This window comes from Rhinopithecus bieti, unplaced genomic scaffold (assembly GCF_001698545.2).
Source record: "Rhinopithecus bieti isolate Rb0 unplaced genomic scaffold, ASM169854v2 scaffold_2408, whole genome shotgun sequence".
Taxonomy (NCBI): domain Eukaryota; kingdom Metazoa; phylum Chordata; class Mammalia; order Primates; family Cercopithecidae; genus Rhinopithecus; species Rhinopithecus bieti.
The window spans coordinates 359,466-374,292 of record NW_016803672.1 but is presented as its reverse complement, the minus strand read 5'-3'; the positions used below and the strand labels follow the sequence as shown (position 1 = coordinate 374,292).

Genomic DNA, 14,827 nt, shown 5'->3' with positions numbered 1-14,827 from the left:
CAGGAGGAAGAGGAGAGAGGGCCACAGACAGGTCACCTTGAGGCTCAGGTGGGCAGAGCTCCGAGTGGCTGGGGTTGGGGCACGGAGGGCGTCTGCCCACCCTGGACTGTTTGGGAAGAGCTGGTGGGGGGGCTAGCTCCCCTCCCACGTGGGCCTCTTCTCCCACGCCCCTCCACGCTCAGCATCTTCCCGTCCTTCGGCAGGGCCTGGGCTTTCGCAGGGCTCCAGACAGCTTGGCTTTGTCCAGTACCCTGGGTCTGGCTGTGGGGATGCTGGTTTGAGCAACTCAGATGTGAAGAAAGGGGCTGGAGTTGCATGTAGGCACACACGTGTAGAACACAGAACACACAGAACACGTACTTAAACATGCCAACTATAACATAGATGGGTGCTTGCATTCCCTGGGACGTCCCCGACACACATACCTTCCCGCCCCTCCACACACAAGCACATACCCCCGCAGCTGATGCACAGGACGTGTGCACACGCGCCTGCCCGCACATCCTTGACTTGTACACGTCAGTACACCCCTGCATCAGCACTCTGAGCCACCTGCGTGTGCACCTGCATACAAATGCGGTCCCCAGACATTCCCCGATGAGGAGGAGGGACTGCATTGGAGCAGACGAGGGTCCTCTGACAGGCCGGCTCGTGGATCTCTGAAGTGGCAAGCAATTCCAGTACAACCTTGCTACCTGTGGGAGGGGAAACTGAGGCTCAGAGAGGAATAGAACTGGCCTGGGGTGCCCTAGGAGCCAGTGGCCATACTGGATGGGGCCAAGGTCTCTGCAGCCCTGAGACCTTTGTGTAGCACAGCCAAGGACAGAGCTGCTGTCTGCTGCCTGGGCACCCCTTGCTGCCTGGCTGCCTTGTGGCACCCCCAAGCTGGTTCTGTAGCGACTGGGGAGGTGTGAGGCTGGCCTCAGAGGTCCAGATCATCACAGCCTCTGACATAGCGTCAGCCTTTAGTCCAGCGGGCCATCTGGACTCCCTGTTCACCTCTCACCATCCCCACCTCGGACTTCCTGTGGGATTAACCCCGCCTCCGCACCCATTTCCCTTTCCTCTGTTCCAGCCCTCTGGGGCTCAGTGCTGTAAATTGGTTTTGCTTTAATGGCAAAGGTTTAAAAATTGTTTTAAGTGCTCTTTCCTGGACTTTCCCAGGAGGAGGAGGAGGAGGAGGAGAGGGAGGCAGAGGTGGCTCTTGTGAAACGTCTCTGACTTTCTGTGTCCAAACATGGATTTCTCAGACCTAATCTTCACATCCCTGGCCCCTGCTGGGCTGTTTCCGTAGTTGAGAGCACAGGGTGGGGGCTGGGGCTGGGGTCTGTCCAAGGAGCTGTGTCCAGCTTGCTGGGCAACCTGGCCAAATCTCCCCTGAGTCTGTGGCTCAGTTTCCCCACTTGGAAAGTGAGGGTTGATGCAGATGGTCTGCCGCGGTGACCCCCGTGGTGCCTCCCCTGCCCTTCTACATCTTGGAAATGGGCAGCCTGAGTCCCCTGCCTCTTCTCCCACATTACATGGGCCAGAAAGGGACCCACTTTGTAGTTGTGGAAATAGACTCAGAAGATGTTGTGGTTTACCTAGCTGACTGGGCTGAGTAGATGTGGGGCTCCAGGCCTCCTGACTTCTGGCTTGGGCTCAGTGCCTTGGGAACCTTGATCCTGGTCCAGGCTGTGCTGTGTTAGTTGGGGCAAATCTCTGTCCCTCTCTGGGCTTCTGACTCTCCAGCCATAGAAGGGGAGCCGGGCCTCAGCCATGCTATTCCAGAAGGCTGGCCCCCTCCCAAGGATCAAGGTGTTCCAGGGAAGGCACTTTGGGGAGACGATGCTGGGGTACCTCTGGCCTCCCAGAGGCTTGCCTTTCTTTCCCTTGTCTCTGCTCTGCCTGTGGGGCGAGCTGTCCCCACGCCCTCCCACTGTGGGAGACCCTGGCTTCTGCGTCCCCCTGCTTGGGGGGCCCGACAGCTGCGATGTTCTACTCCCCCTCCCCCATGGAAGCTGAGACAAGGGAATTATTTTTGGAACAAGAGCAGTTACACAACAAATGAATTATTTATCTTTGGGCCTGGAGGAAAGGAGGCATTTTGCTGGGCTTCTTAATTTTTTATCTGGATTCAGGGGTGCCCGCTTGGGTATGTGGACGTGTGTGTATGCGCCTGCTTGTCGTGTGCAGATTATAGGTGTGCTCGTGTGTGTGTGTGGCTGTCTGCGTGTGCATGCCATGGAGGTCTGGCTCATGTAGGGGCATGTGGGTCTCTGTGCAGGTGGGGGGATGAGCGTGGTCTCCAGGGTGCTGGGGGGTGTGTGTCTGCACCTGTGCCCACCTGTTTCTCTCCGGTGTCCCTTCTGTGCCCATGGTCCTCAGACTCTGCCTGTACTCCCACTATTCTTCTGTCTCCCTCCATCCCAGCCCCTGGGCCCCCTCCTGCCTCTTGCCACCCACCAACCCTGCTTCTTTGATGTAACAGGGACCCCAGAGTGCTTGCTGGCACAGAGGCCCTGGGACGGGGTATGGAGAAGGGACGGGGGGCCTGCGCTGGAGCTTGACAGGGCTGCTCTGAGCCCTCACACTGATCTGTCACCCACTCTCGATGCTGCCTTTCAGGAACCAGGTGCAGATGGGTCTCTTCCTTCCTGCCCCCATCTCTCTCACTCCCTGCTCAGTGCGGCACTCTCCAGCTTCCTGTGGGAATCGTCTGAAGTTCTGAGCCCGGAAGCCAAGGAGGAAGACGAGGAGGAGGAGGGAGAGGAAGTCAAGCCCTGAGAACTCTTGTACCTTCCTAGCAAGAGACAAGGAGTAACCCTGCCGTGGGGCCCCCAGCCCCAGCCAGGCCTAGTGCCTGCTGTAGCACCCTAGAAGGCCCCCAGCAGTTGGCACTAGCTGTACCTACCTTGCCTGGGGCCCCGTGCTGGGGTTGCCCCCAAGATGGTGGCGGCCCCAGGGAGGACTGTACTGCCAGCCCCAGCCTCTGGCCACTAGGCACCCCCTGCCTTGCCCCGGCCCCTCACTCCAAGGCCAGCGCCATGCTGCGCCTGGGGCTGTGGGCGGCGGCGCTGCTGTGCGTGTGCCGGCCGGGTGTCGTGAGTGCCGACTGCTGGGCTCATTGAGGGCGACAAGGGTACGTGTGGCTGGCCCATCTGGCAGGCCAGAAACCAGCCGCCTACGAGACCATCCCGGCAGGCACATCAACAGCACCGTGCATGACCGCGGCTTCAACGAGGAACAAGCTCAAAAGCGTGCTTACTCCTCACTCAAACCGCTTGGAACCGTCACCGACCTCAACCTTAAAGAACGAGATTCTCCTACATGGAGGACGGTGCCTTCCGGGCCAGTCGAGCCTGCAGGTCCTGCAGCTGGGCTACAACAAGCTCAGCAACCTGACGGAGGGCATGGCTGCGCGGCATGAGCCGCCTACAGTTCCTCTTGTCCAGCACAACCTCATCGAGGTGGTGACGCCACCGCCTTCTCCGAGTGCCCGAGCCTATCAACATCGACCTGTCCTCCAACCGCCTCAGCCGCCTGGACGGCGCCACCTTTGCCCAGCCTCGGCCAGCCTGATGGTGTGTGAGCTGGCCGGCAACCCCTTCAACTGTGAGTGCGACCTCTTCGGCTTCCTGGCTGGCTCGTGGTCTTCACAAGTCACCAAAGAACTACGACCGCCTGCAGTGGAGTCGCCGCGGGAGTTGCTGATGGCTACCCGCTGCTGGTGCCCCGGCCCTACCACAGCCTCAACGCCATCACCGTACTCCAGGCCAAGTGCCGGAACGGCTCGCTGCCCGCCCGGCCCGTGAGTCACCCCACACCCTACTCCACCGACGCCCAGAGGGAGCCGGACGAGAACTCGGGCTTCAACCCCGATGAGATCCTTTCGGTGGAGCCGCCAGCCTCGTCCACCACGGATGCGTCGGCAGGGCCCGCCATCAAGCTGCACCACGTCACGTTCACCTCGGCCACCCTGGTGGTCATCATCCCACACCCCTACAGCAAGATGTACGTCCTGGTGCAGTACAACAACAGCTACTTCTCCGACGTCATGACCCTCAAGAACAAGAAGGAGATCGTGACGCTGGACAAACTGCGTGCGCACACGGAGTACACCTTCTGCGTGACCTCGCTGCGCAACAGTCGCCGCTTCAACCACACCTGCCTGACCTTCACCACGCGGGACCCCGTCCCGGGAGACTTGGCGCCCAGCACCTCCACCACGACCCACTACATCATGACCATCCTGGGCTGCCTCTTCGGCATGGTTATCGTGCTGGGAGCCGTGTACTACTGCCTGCGCAAGCGGCGCATGCAGGAGGAGAAGCAGAAGTCCGTCAGTGTCAAGAAGACCATCCTGGAGATGCGCTATGGGGCTGATGTGGATGCTGGCTCCATTGTGCATGCTGCCCAGAAGCTGGGCGAGCCTCCCGTGCTGCCCGTGTCTCGCATGGCCTCCATCCCCTCCATGATCGGGGAGAAGCTGCCCACCGCCAAGGGGTTGGAGGCTGGGCTGGACACGCCCAAGGTGGCCACCAAAGGCAACTATATTGAGGTGCGCACAGGCGCCGGTGGGGATGGTCTGGCTCGGCCCGAGGATGACCTCCCGGACCTCGAGAACGGCCAGGGCTCTGCTGCAGAGATCTCCACCATTGCCAAGGAGGTGGACAAGGTCAACCAGATCATTAACAACTGCATTGATGCCCTCAAACTGGACTCGGCCTCTTTTCTGGGAGGCGGCAGTGGCAGTGGGGACCCCGAGCTGGCCTTCGAGTGCCAGTCCCTCCCTGCAGCTGCTGCCGCCTCCTCAGCCACTGCCCCCGGGGCCCTGGAGCGGCCCAGCTTCCTTTCACCTCCCTACAAAGAGAGCTCCCACCACCCACTACAGCGCCAGCTGAGCGCCGACGCGGCCGTGACCCGCAAGACCTGCAGCGTGTCGTCCAGTGGTTCCATCAAGAGCGCCAAGGTCTTTAGCCTGGACGTGCCCGACCATCCGGCCGCCACAGGGCTGGCCAAGGGCGACTCCAAGTACATCGAGAAGGGCAGCCCCCTCAACAGCCCGCTGGACCGGCTCCCACTGGTGCCGGCGGGCAGTGGTGGGGGCAGCGGCGGGGCGGGGCATCCACCACCTGGAGGTGAAGCCAGCCTACCACTGCAGCGAACACCGGCACAGCTTTCCCGCCCTGTACTACGAGGAGGGTGCCGACAGCCTGAGCCAGCGCGTGTCCTTCCTCAAGCCGCTGACCCGCTCCAAGCGTGACTCCACCTACTCACAGCTCTCCCCCAGACACTACTACTCAGGGTACTCCTCCAGCCCTGAGTACTCATCCGAGAGCACGCACAAGATCTGGGAGCGCTTCCGGCCCTACAAGAAGCACCACCGGGAGGAGGTGTACATGGCCGCTGGTCACGCCCTGCGCAAGAAGGTCCAGTTTGCCAAGGATGAGGATCTGCATGACATCCTCGATTACTGGAAGGGGGTCTCGGCCCAGCAGAAGCTGTGACCCCCCTTCCTCCGTGGTGAGGTCGGAGCCAGAGGGCTGGGGGCCCTTTGGGGGAAGGGCCCAGGCGGCCAGGGCGGGGAGCAGACTCGGGGGCCGAGGCCCAGGAGAGGACGCACATGCAGACCCGCACGCACGCACGCACACACACACCTGACCACCACCCGACTGTGAACAAACCAACATCTGACAATAACGGACAGGAAAACAGAGACACATTTTCCTTAAAGTTTACAAACTGATACCGAAACCAGTCGTCTACTGTGCTGCCCAGGGACTCTACTGGGGTGTGCAGGGCCGGGGGCCAGTGGGGGGAGGAAGGAAGCCAAGAAAGGGTGTGGGGTCTGGGGGTTTGGGGCTAGAAACAGGTGTGGGGACCAAGAAGGCTCGGGTAGAGAGGGACTGAAGCCCCTCTGGGGTAGGGAGAGGGCCCCTCCCAAGCTGGGGTCAAGTCACCTGCAGATTTAGCATTAGACAGACAATGGGCAATGTCTTCTTCCACTTTAGAGAGGGGGAAACTGAGGCCCAGAGAAGGGAGTTGACAACCCCAGGGTCACACAGCAGCTTAGCCTCAAGTCCCCCAACTTCCCAGTCCTGTCCCAGACCCCCTGCAGCTCCCTTGTGGACCCCTTCCTGCCTTCCGCCCACCCTACATCCCTTTCTGAAGTTCTCCCCTTGGGGCTGAGGGACTTGAGAATCAGGCAGTGCTTTTTCTTCCTAGAAAGCCACATGGCAATGCCCCCAGAGCGTGCAGCTGTGATTCAGAATCCTGGGGGGCTTTTGCCCCCTATGCCAGCACCCAGGAGAAGGGAGAGGGTCCTGTTGATGGGAAAGGAGCCGAGGCAGGGCGACATTCCACCAGCCCACTTCAAGTGTCTTCCACATGGCCTGGGAAGAGTAGGGCGTGTGGTGGGCAGGCCAGCTACCAGGACATCTCAGGTGCAGGCCCCTGGCCTCAGCTTCTCTGGTCCTCCGAGACCCCTACTGTGATGCCTGGGGGGCTACAGGGAGGAGCTGTCATGGGGGACTTCCTGCCTGTCCCCATGGCCTGCGTCCCCACCTGCCCGACCCCATCGTGGGATCTCGGCCCCTGTCTCAGCTGCCCACCTGGGGAAGGAGGGCTTTCTTACCCACCCACTCTGGGCTGCTCATCCAGGCCTGGTCTCCTGGCCGGAGGGGCTCCCATGTTTCCATGGCAATGGCCACTCCCCTTTTTCTGACCCCCCCCCAACATCAAACAAAGCACAAACAGTGAGGCCCCCACCCGAGAGGGGCGGGGAGCAGGTTGGGTTCGTGGCGCCCCGCCCCCTCCCAGGCGGCCTCTGTCACCATGGTAACCCTGTGCCTGGCAGTTGGTGTCCAGAGTGACCGTTGGGCTCTGGGGTTCTCTGTCCGTGTAGGCGGTGGCAGAGGGTGGTGAGGGTGGTGAGGGAGGGCCAGCCTGGCAGCAGCTCCTGGGGCCAGCTCTTTTGGGAGGCAAATCTGGGGTCCTGATACTGGGGTCTTGACCAGTCAGGATGCTGATGGGCTGAAGTCCATCATCCTTCACCTCTGGGTGGGAGCTGGGCCAGTGGGGTGTGGGAACGCTTGTACTAGCAGCTTTGCCTGCCTAGCAACAAGTCCCTTGGCTCCCACCCACCTCAGCATAGGGGGGCCTTGGCTCTCCCCATGGCCCTGCCGGAGACCTCCAGTCTTGGGCCTGTGGCCCACATGGGTTTCCTGAGATTTGGGGAGTGTGACTGAGGGGTGAGGGTAGGCACTGGAGTGGCACCAAGACCAGCACTGTTGGTGGGGAGGGGCTCTGACCAGGAAAGCTAGTGCCATCCCCTAGGGGACCCCAATGACCTTCCTGCTGGGGGCAGGGGGTGGGGGAGGACAGCAGAGGGCTAGGAGGCTTGGGCTCAGCTGAGCACCTCTCTCACACCAACTTTGGGTGGACAAAAGCCCAGGGCTCACTTTGAGAGTGACGTTTGCAAAGAAAGACTGTTCTCCCGGGGCGAGGAGGGGAGGGGGCGGCATGGATACGCGGAGCAGACCTCCCTCCCCGGCCCCAAAACCTGCCCCCCAACCCCTCCTCACACCCAGTCGGCACAACTGAGAAAAGCAAGCAGGCAGAGAAGCCAGGGGTGTGAGGAAGCAGACTCCCTGTTATATTTGCATGACGATTTTACTGTATTTTTCTGAGCAAACATCTGTCGTGTATGTGCCAGTTTGTCCAGACTCCCCCGCCCCCTCTCTGATGCCCTCCTTTCCCACATTCCGTCTGTTGTGATCTGACGAGCAGCTCTTGAAACCCAGGGAGGGGTCAGCTCTGCAAAAACAGACCCAAAACAGGTGCCACCAAGACACAGCCCTGCCCCACACCCACCTCCTGTGTTTCGAGCACTGGGCCCAAGTGCCACCTCCGTTCCTCCCTCCCTCCCTCTCTCTACTGCCACCTCCCTCATCTGTAGTTCCTTCCCCTCCTCCATGCCAGGGAGGGCAGCCCCAGGGAAGCCTCCTCAAGGGCTTGTATCCCTGTGGAAGGGACTGTCTGTCAGTCCTGCTTGTTCCCGTTTTGCAGATGAGGAAGTCAGGGCTCCCAGACAGAGGCCTGGTGACTTGGCTGGCCAGCTGGGGTGGAGGATCAGTCACACTGCTGAGTATAGGAGGCCAGGAGCTTGGGGCTTGCTGGGGGGCTTCATGCAGAGGCTGGGGGCTTTGAGAAAGGAACCCATGGGAAGAAGGAGCATGCCTGGGGTGGGCCCCAGGGAGGGTTCCCAGCAGCAGGAGTTAGGGGCCCGTGCTTGCCATTTCCCCGTCCTTCCTGCGTGAAGATATCTATCAAAACCTCAGACTCTCTGACTGCAGGGACAGGGGCCCTTCTAAAGAGCAGGACTCTGATCATCCATTTGGGGAACTGGCCTTGAAGACCCAGTTCACGTGGTTCTTTGTGAGGCCGAGCAGGGTCTAAACTCAGGTCTCTGGCCTCCCGGCCAGGCCAGAGCCCACCCAGAGGCTGGCCTGCATCTGTGTCCCACATCCTGCTCAGGATGAGTTTTTCCCAGGCAGGAAGGAAGTATTCACAAAACGCTGCCATCCAAGGTCTGGGTTTGTGATGGTGATGAGCATGGTGGAGCTGGGCTGTGGTCTGGGGCAGGCCAGCAGGGCAGACACCAGGAGAGGAGGACAGGGGGGCCACAGGGAGGGAGGGGAGATGGGGGCCCGGTGGAGCGAGGGGCCAAGCTGGCTGGAGGACATGTAGGTGCTGCGTCCTGGACGGAAGTCTCCTGCCTTGGGCCCGAACGAGGTCACACCTGGGCTTGCCTGCCTCTGTTGGAGAAGATCCTCTGAAGCCGTTTCTGGGAAGTAGCACGATGGATCTACTCCTTCCTGGAGGGCACAGCAGGTGCAGCTAACCCTCCGTTGGAGCTTATGGCCTTCCAGAAGCAAAACACAGAGGTCTGGAAGGAAGGCAGGAAAGCCTGATTGGTGGGGAAACCTCGTCACAGGTCCTGGCCTTGCTTCTCCCCACGGCAGGAGGGGTCTCTCTCTGCCCACCAAAGATTCCTCACCTGGGCTCCCTTCCTGGGGCAGTGCAGGAGGCCTGTGGGGGCAGCCTGTGTTGAGGCTGGGGAGTCCGTGGCTGGGTAGGTCTGGGAAAAGGGCTGTCAGGGGAGTGAGGAGGGTGGGAGTAAAAAGACCCACTTGGGAAGGCCAGGCCTGGATCGCCCTCGGGAGGCAGCTGGGGCAAGGCAGCAGTAGTGGGGAGTGTCAGGCTGGCTGAGAGTCATCCATGTTCTCAACTGGAAGTTGGTCGCCTGCCCCACCCCCTCCTGGAAATTTAACAGAAAGGGGAAGAGAAGTGCAGAGAAGGAAAGGAGAGGAAAGGAAAGTTAGAGTCAAGAAACTAGGCCAGGCGCGGTGGCTCACGCCTGTAATCCCAGCACTTTGGGAGGCCGAGACAGGCGGATCACGAGGTCAGGAGATCGAGACCATCCTGGCTAACATGGTGAAACCCTGTTTCTACTAAAAAAAAAAATACAGAAAACTAGCCGGGCAAGGTGGTGGGCGCCTGTAGTCCCAGCTACTCAGGAGGCTGAGGCAGGAGAATGGCGTAAACCCGGGAGGCGGAGCTTGCAGTGAGCTGAGATCCAGCCACTGCACTCCAGCCCGACAGAGCGAGACTCCGTCTCAAAAAAAAAAAAAAAAAAAAAAAAAAAAGAAACTAGGTAGTGACAGTGCTAAGGCCGGCACAAACGATGACACGGTCCTGGCTTATAAGGCGGCCTACAGTGCAGGGAAGGGGATAGACACATACTCTCTAGTGGACTGGTGCCTTTTGCCAGAAAACTAAAATAGGTGTGATGGGGCGGGTGGGAGGGGCCAAGGCTGGTCAGGGGAGCATACCCTTGTGTGATGGGGGCGGACAGGGAGCCAAGCCTCTGAATACAGAGAGGAGCCAGAAGGGGTGGGTGGGTGGGTGTGAACATGAGACTGGAGGGAGTGGGCGTTGCAGTGGCTGCCTGTCCCCCAAGCCCCGCCTCTGTCCCCTACTACTCTGCCCCTGCCCATTCCTGGCCCAGCAGAGCCCCCTTTCCATGAATGTGGATGGGTGGGGCAAGCCACTGGGGAGCGTGGGGAAACTCAGCCCTAAGGGGCTTACTTTGCCCGTGAAAGCCAGTGTGAAGGTTGGGGCAGCCTTGCCCGACCCCATTGCCATCTCTCCTTTCTGACGTAGTGGCTGCTCCGGAGGTGGCTGAGCCCCAGGAGAGAGGACCTCCTCTAACTCTCACGCTTAGATTCCATCCCGACACACTCCCTCCCTGACCCTGGGTCCTTCCACCTCTAAGACAAAACCAGGGTCCACACTGCTTGCCTCCGAGGCAGCCTCAGCCCTCACTAAAGGTCAGGCAGTCCTGCTGAGCAGGAGGGAGAGGAAGGGGGTCCTGTAGGGCGGGCAGGATGGTCTGGGCCTGCTCCTCCTTCCTCCTGCCCCTCTGCCACTCCACACTCCAGCACAGGGCTGACAGGGGCTTGGAGTTCCTGCAGTGGTGGCCACACTTCCTTCCCTCCCTCCCTCCCTCCCTCCCTCCCTCCGGAGCCGCCAGTCCCCAAGTTGGCTGTGGTTGGGCACCTGGTTTGGGTCCTGCAGAGCTGGGCTTAGGCCCTGGGCTCTGAACCTGTGAACCCTCGCTGTGTTACAAACCTTTCCTTCCTCTGAGGGCCTTGAACCCTCTCCTTTTCTTCTTTTGGGGGTGGGGGTTAACTTTATTTTCTCTTCCCTATATCTGCCTCTCCCTGCCCTCAATTTCCTGTTTTAAAACTGAATGGCACGAAATTGTTTTCCTCAACTCGGAGATTCCTGTATGGAGAGAATCAATTTCTATATTTGCAATAAATTTCTTATTTAAAGCTACGGGGCCACGGTCTATGCTGTATTCCTCCCACGTTGCACTGCCATGACCCTCGGTGCCCTTTTCCCCATTTCCCTTCCCACTGGGAACCCCGCTCATGGGTCTAAGGCTTAGTGGACGGCGGGGGTAACTGCCTGCGGTCAAGGAAAAAGAAGGGGGTCTGCCAGAGAGAGGGGGCCACAGGAAACTCAATTCTAGGGTCAGTGTGCACCCAGATGCTACAGTGTCTGATGGATGGGGAGCCTGATGACCTCCCTTCCCAAAAGCCTAGACGTCCCTCTGTTGTGTACTCTCACTCAATTTTCTGCTGCCCTGGCCTCCCACACCCCAGGATTCAGAGCCCTGTACAGGGAGGCAGGGCCATGTGGGGGCATTCCTAGACTTCAGCTGCTTCCCAGGAGAAAAGCCCCCAGTCAGTGACCACAGTCTCTGAGGTCAGCCTCTTTCTGCCCCTGTCTATGGTGGGTCCAGTGTCTCTGTAGGACCCGCTGGTCCTCCTCCACACCTGGCCTGGGCAGCCTGTCTTGGGCCCCTGGCCCACCCCTCCTCTGGTGCCCTCCCACCATCTGCTGCGATTCTCCATGGCTGGGAAGTGATCCTCTCTGGTCCTTCGGGGTTTCTGCTCCTTCTCAGATTTAGGAGATGCCTTGTGTCTCTGGTCAGGCTGAGGCACTCAGGTCAGCGTCCAGTGACTGCAGGCTGAACCGCCCAAGCCTCTGTTCGGGGCCAGCCTGGGCCCACCTCCCAGCTCTAGCCTCCTTACTTCCTAGAGGCAGAGCCCACCTACCCTTTTCTCAGACTCTTCTCCAATTGCTACAAAACTCTCCTCCAGGAAGGCCTGGATTCATCCCGGATTGCTATGGGGTATTCTAAACTCTGTGGGTCTGAGCTATTCCCTGATGTCACCCTGTGGCCTTCAGCCCAGCCCTAGGTCTGCAGGAGCTGCGTTCTAGTGGCTCTGGTGGCCCACAAGTCTGTCCTGCTCCCCCGACTATCTCCATTAAGAGTTGGTTGTACTCTGGGTACCCTCTGGGATGGCCCAGAGCCTGAGGCTGCTCACCTTCTACCACCTGAGCCCCAGCTGGATGCCTGTCCCTTCCAAGTGCCTTCACACAGGCTCAGTGCAGCTGTCCCACGAGGGCCACAGCCAGCCAGGGTCCCTTCTTTGCTCTGCTTCCTGCCAGCCCTAGGCCTCCTTCGTGAGGGAGGTTTCAGTGTGAGCCTGCACCAAGGGAGGAGGAGGAGGACAGCGGTACACATTTGCGGGAAGCACAGAGGGGTAGGCCCTGGACCCTGACAGGCTCTGTCCCCTCAGGGCCCTCAGCCAGGGCTGCCCTATGGTCCCCAGACCAAACCCTGGGCTCCAGGAACCCCTGCTCAGCTGCCTCCCTGTCGCACTGGGTCCCCGTTCTCTTCATCAGCAGGAGCTGCTTCTGTTGAAGGACTCATTCTGCTCCTCAGGAAACTTAAGAGGTGATCAAAGTGGTCCATGAACCTCGGGAGTCCAAGTCCAGGCCCTTCCCCTCGGCTGCCTCCGCCGGCCTTGGGCGGGGGGAACCCTGCGGCCCCTGGAGTGTGGAAGTGTCCTCCGGGATGGCTTTGCTCCAGTGGGTGGAGATCCGGCCAAACAGTTCTTACTCAGGCTTAGAAAGTCACTTTTATTCCTTAATGTTACAAACGCAAACACCCTTGCCTTTTCATTTCAACTCAGAAGTGATTCTGTTTCTAAACAGAGCACATTTAACACACGTGTTTTGGGGCTTTGGGCTAATTTTGGTCCTGTTTACAAAGGCAATTAGGGAAATGTCCTTAGCTACCCCCCACTTTGTAAGTGTGGCATATCTGCTTCCCTTTCTGCACACTTCGATCATTTGAAAACCGAGCAAACGCTGTGAGCCTCCATACATTTTCACCCGTGCTTGCATCTTAACATACGAGCCATCACTTAAAAAGAAAACCCCAATTCTGAATTAATGCCTTACTTACAATTATTTATTCGTAGTGGCTCACGGACGTTGGCGAATATCTGAAACACTGCACAGGCTCAGATATCGTGACACAAAATGTAGATGACAAAAAGGTGACTTTATGGCATAAACGTGTAATTTTTTCTGGGGTGAAGGCAAGTTCCTCCATCTGTTGGACGAATGTCTCGAAGTGTGGCTGTACCTTGTGGACAATGTTGGGTTAAAGCTGGGCCCCAGGAACTGGATATTTCAGGTGGGACAAGGGTCTGGGTGCTGTAGACAAGACCATTGTTGCCAGGGGCACCCCACTTTGACACGTTCTGTGTCATGCCCTCTAAGTGGGGTGCTCTTCCCAAGCCTCGCCCAAGGGCTCAGCTGCTGGTATATAAGTTCTTCCTCCTTTTTCTTCCTTCTATTTTTCCAAGATATCTGTAACTCAGACTTCACTGACCACCCAGCCCTCTCCAGCCCGGGCAGGCTTCCTTCTCCAGCTTCTTTAATGTTCTTCCCCGTAGCAGGGCTCCAAGGAAGCTAGGTGTCCTCAGCACAGCTCCCTGGGCTCTGCTGGGGCTTGGTTTGAAGGAGTTGACAGTTCCAAGGTGACTCTGGTGACCCTCATAGCTTCTGGGCCAGGGACTTCCTTTTCTGTTTAGTTGTTTAGCTGAATATTCCCCTCCCTCAAGTTCCCCCTGCCTTAATAACTATAAATGTTTTCCTTCCAGAGGTGCGCCTAAAAGAAGCCCTTGTGGCTGGCTGCAGGGTTTAGGGGATCACTGCGTCTCACTGGTTCTCAGGGTCTCCTTTAGTCTCTGAAGGCAGGGCTCCAGGCACTCAGCCCCAGGCCCAGCATCTCAGAGGCTGGCCTCCTCCTGCTGCTGTCATTGGTGGGTCCAGGGTCTCTGTGGGACCCACTGGTCCTCCTCTGGGCTCAACCTGGGCAGCCTGTCCTGGACCCCTGTCCCACTCGCTCCTCTGGTGCCCTCCCACCATCTGCTGTTCATTTTGTTCACAGCCAGGAAGCACTCCTACTCCTTCTCAGATTTAGGAGATGCCTTGTCTCTCTGGTCACGCTGAAGCACTCAGGCCAGCATCCAGTGACCTCAGGCCTAACGGCCCAAGCCTCTGTTCGGGCACAGCCTGGAGCCCACTGCCCAGCCCGAGCCCCCTTGCTTCCCAGAGGCAGAGCCCACCTGCCCTTTCTCAGAACTCCTGTTCTCCAACTGCTACCAACCCCTCTTCCAGGAAGGCCCCTTGATTTGGCCTGGCTTGTTGTGGCTTGCTTTAAATGAACTCCCTCGTTCTGAGCTATTCCCTGTGACTGGTGTCACAGTGTGGCACTCATTCCTGGCCTTCCAGGCCTTCCAGACTCACATTCCTTCGGGTCTACAGGAGCTGTGTCCTGCTGGCTCTCGTGGTCCATGGGGCTTTCCTGCTCCCTCTCTGCGTCCATGGGAGTTGGCTGAACTGTGGGGGACCCCTCTGGGATGACCCAGGGCTTGGCCCCTCACCGTTTTCCTGCCTGGGCCCCACCAGGCCCCTGGCCCCTCTGAGTGCCCTCACACAGGCCCAGTGCAGCTGTCCCGGTGGGGCTGTGGCCAGACCAGTCTGTCTTGCTCTGCACCCCCAGCTCTTTCCTGGCAAGCCTTGTGCTTTTTCCGGAGCCCCTCATCCCTGAGGTTGCCCCGTGGCCCTGTGCCTGGCCTTGAATCCCAGGCGCTCCTTCCCTGCTGCCGCCATCACCCTGGCCTCCCCGAGGCTTCCATCCTGTTGGTGTTGTGAGGTTGGGGTCTGCAAGCCCCTTTTTCCAGGAAAGCCTTTACTGTCTGCTCTTTGGCCAAGGGAGGCTTAGGTGATCCCTGCTGGCTCAGGTGTTTTCTTCACATTCTTCCCAGACTGTGGGGCTGGGGAGTCCAATTCTGAGTTCTGCTCTTGGTCTCACTTTACCCCAGTTCCCCTGGATAACAGGTCCCATCTGCAG

At 59.2% G+C, this 14,827-nt stretch overlaps 1 protein-coding gene and 1 long non-coding RNA gene across 2 annotated transcripts in view; one reads left to right on the top strand and one right to left on the bottom strand.

The window, feature by feature from the left end:
• The window catches only part of ELFN2 (extracellular leucine rich repeat and fibronectin type III domain containing 2), a 45,235-nt gene extending 39,746 nt beyond the window's left edge, over positions 1–5,489 (top strand). Inside the window, 11 exon segments of the mRNA XM_017848176.1 lie at positions 2,608–3,179; positions 3,182–3,287; positions 3,290–3,325; positions 3,328–3,395; positions 3,397–3,424; positions 3,427–3,459; positions 3,462–3,482; positions 3,485–3,543; positions 3,546–3,692; positions 3,695–5,100; positions 5,102–5,489. Of these exon segments, the coding sequence (XP_017703665.1) occupies positions 3,027–3,179; positions 3,182–3,287; positions 3,290–3,325; positions 3,328–3,395; positions 3,397–3,424; positions 3,427–3,459; positions 3,462–3,482; positions 3,485–3,543; positions 3,546–3,692; positions 3,695–5,100; positions 5,102–5,489 (2,445 nt within the window). The 5' untranslated portion in view covers positions 2,608–3,026.
• A 213-nt stretch (positions 5,490–5,702) lies between these two features.
• Positions 5,703–9,383, bottom strand: LOC108512796 (uncharacterized). The gene is made up of 2 exons (XR_001880696.1): positions 6,621–9,383; positions 5,703–6,487 (listed from the first exon to the last, which is right to left on the bottom strand). It is a non-coding gene; the product is annotated as an uncharacterized LOC108512796 (long non-coding RNA).
• Positions 9,384–14,827: the final 5,444 nt, after the last annotated feature.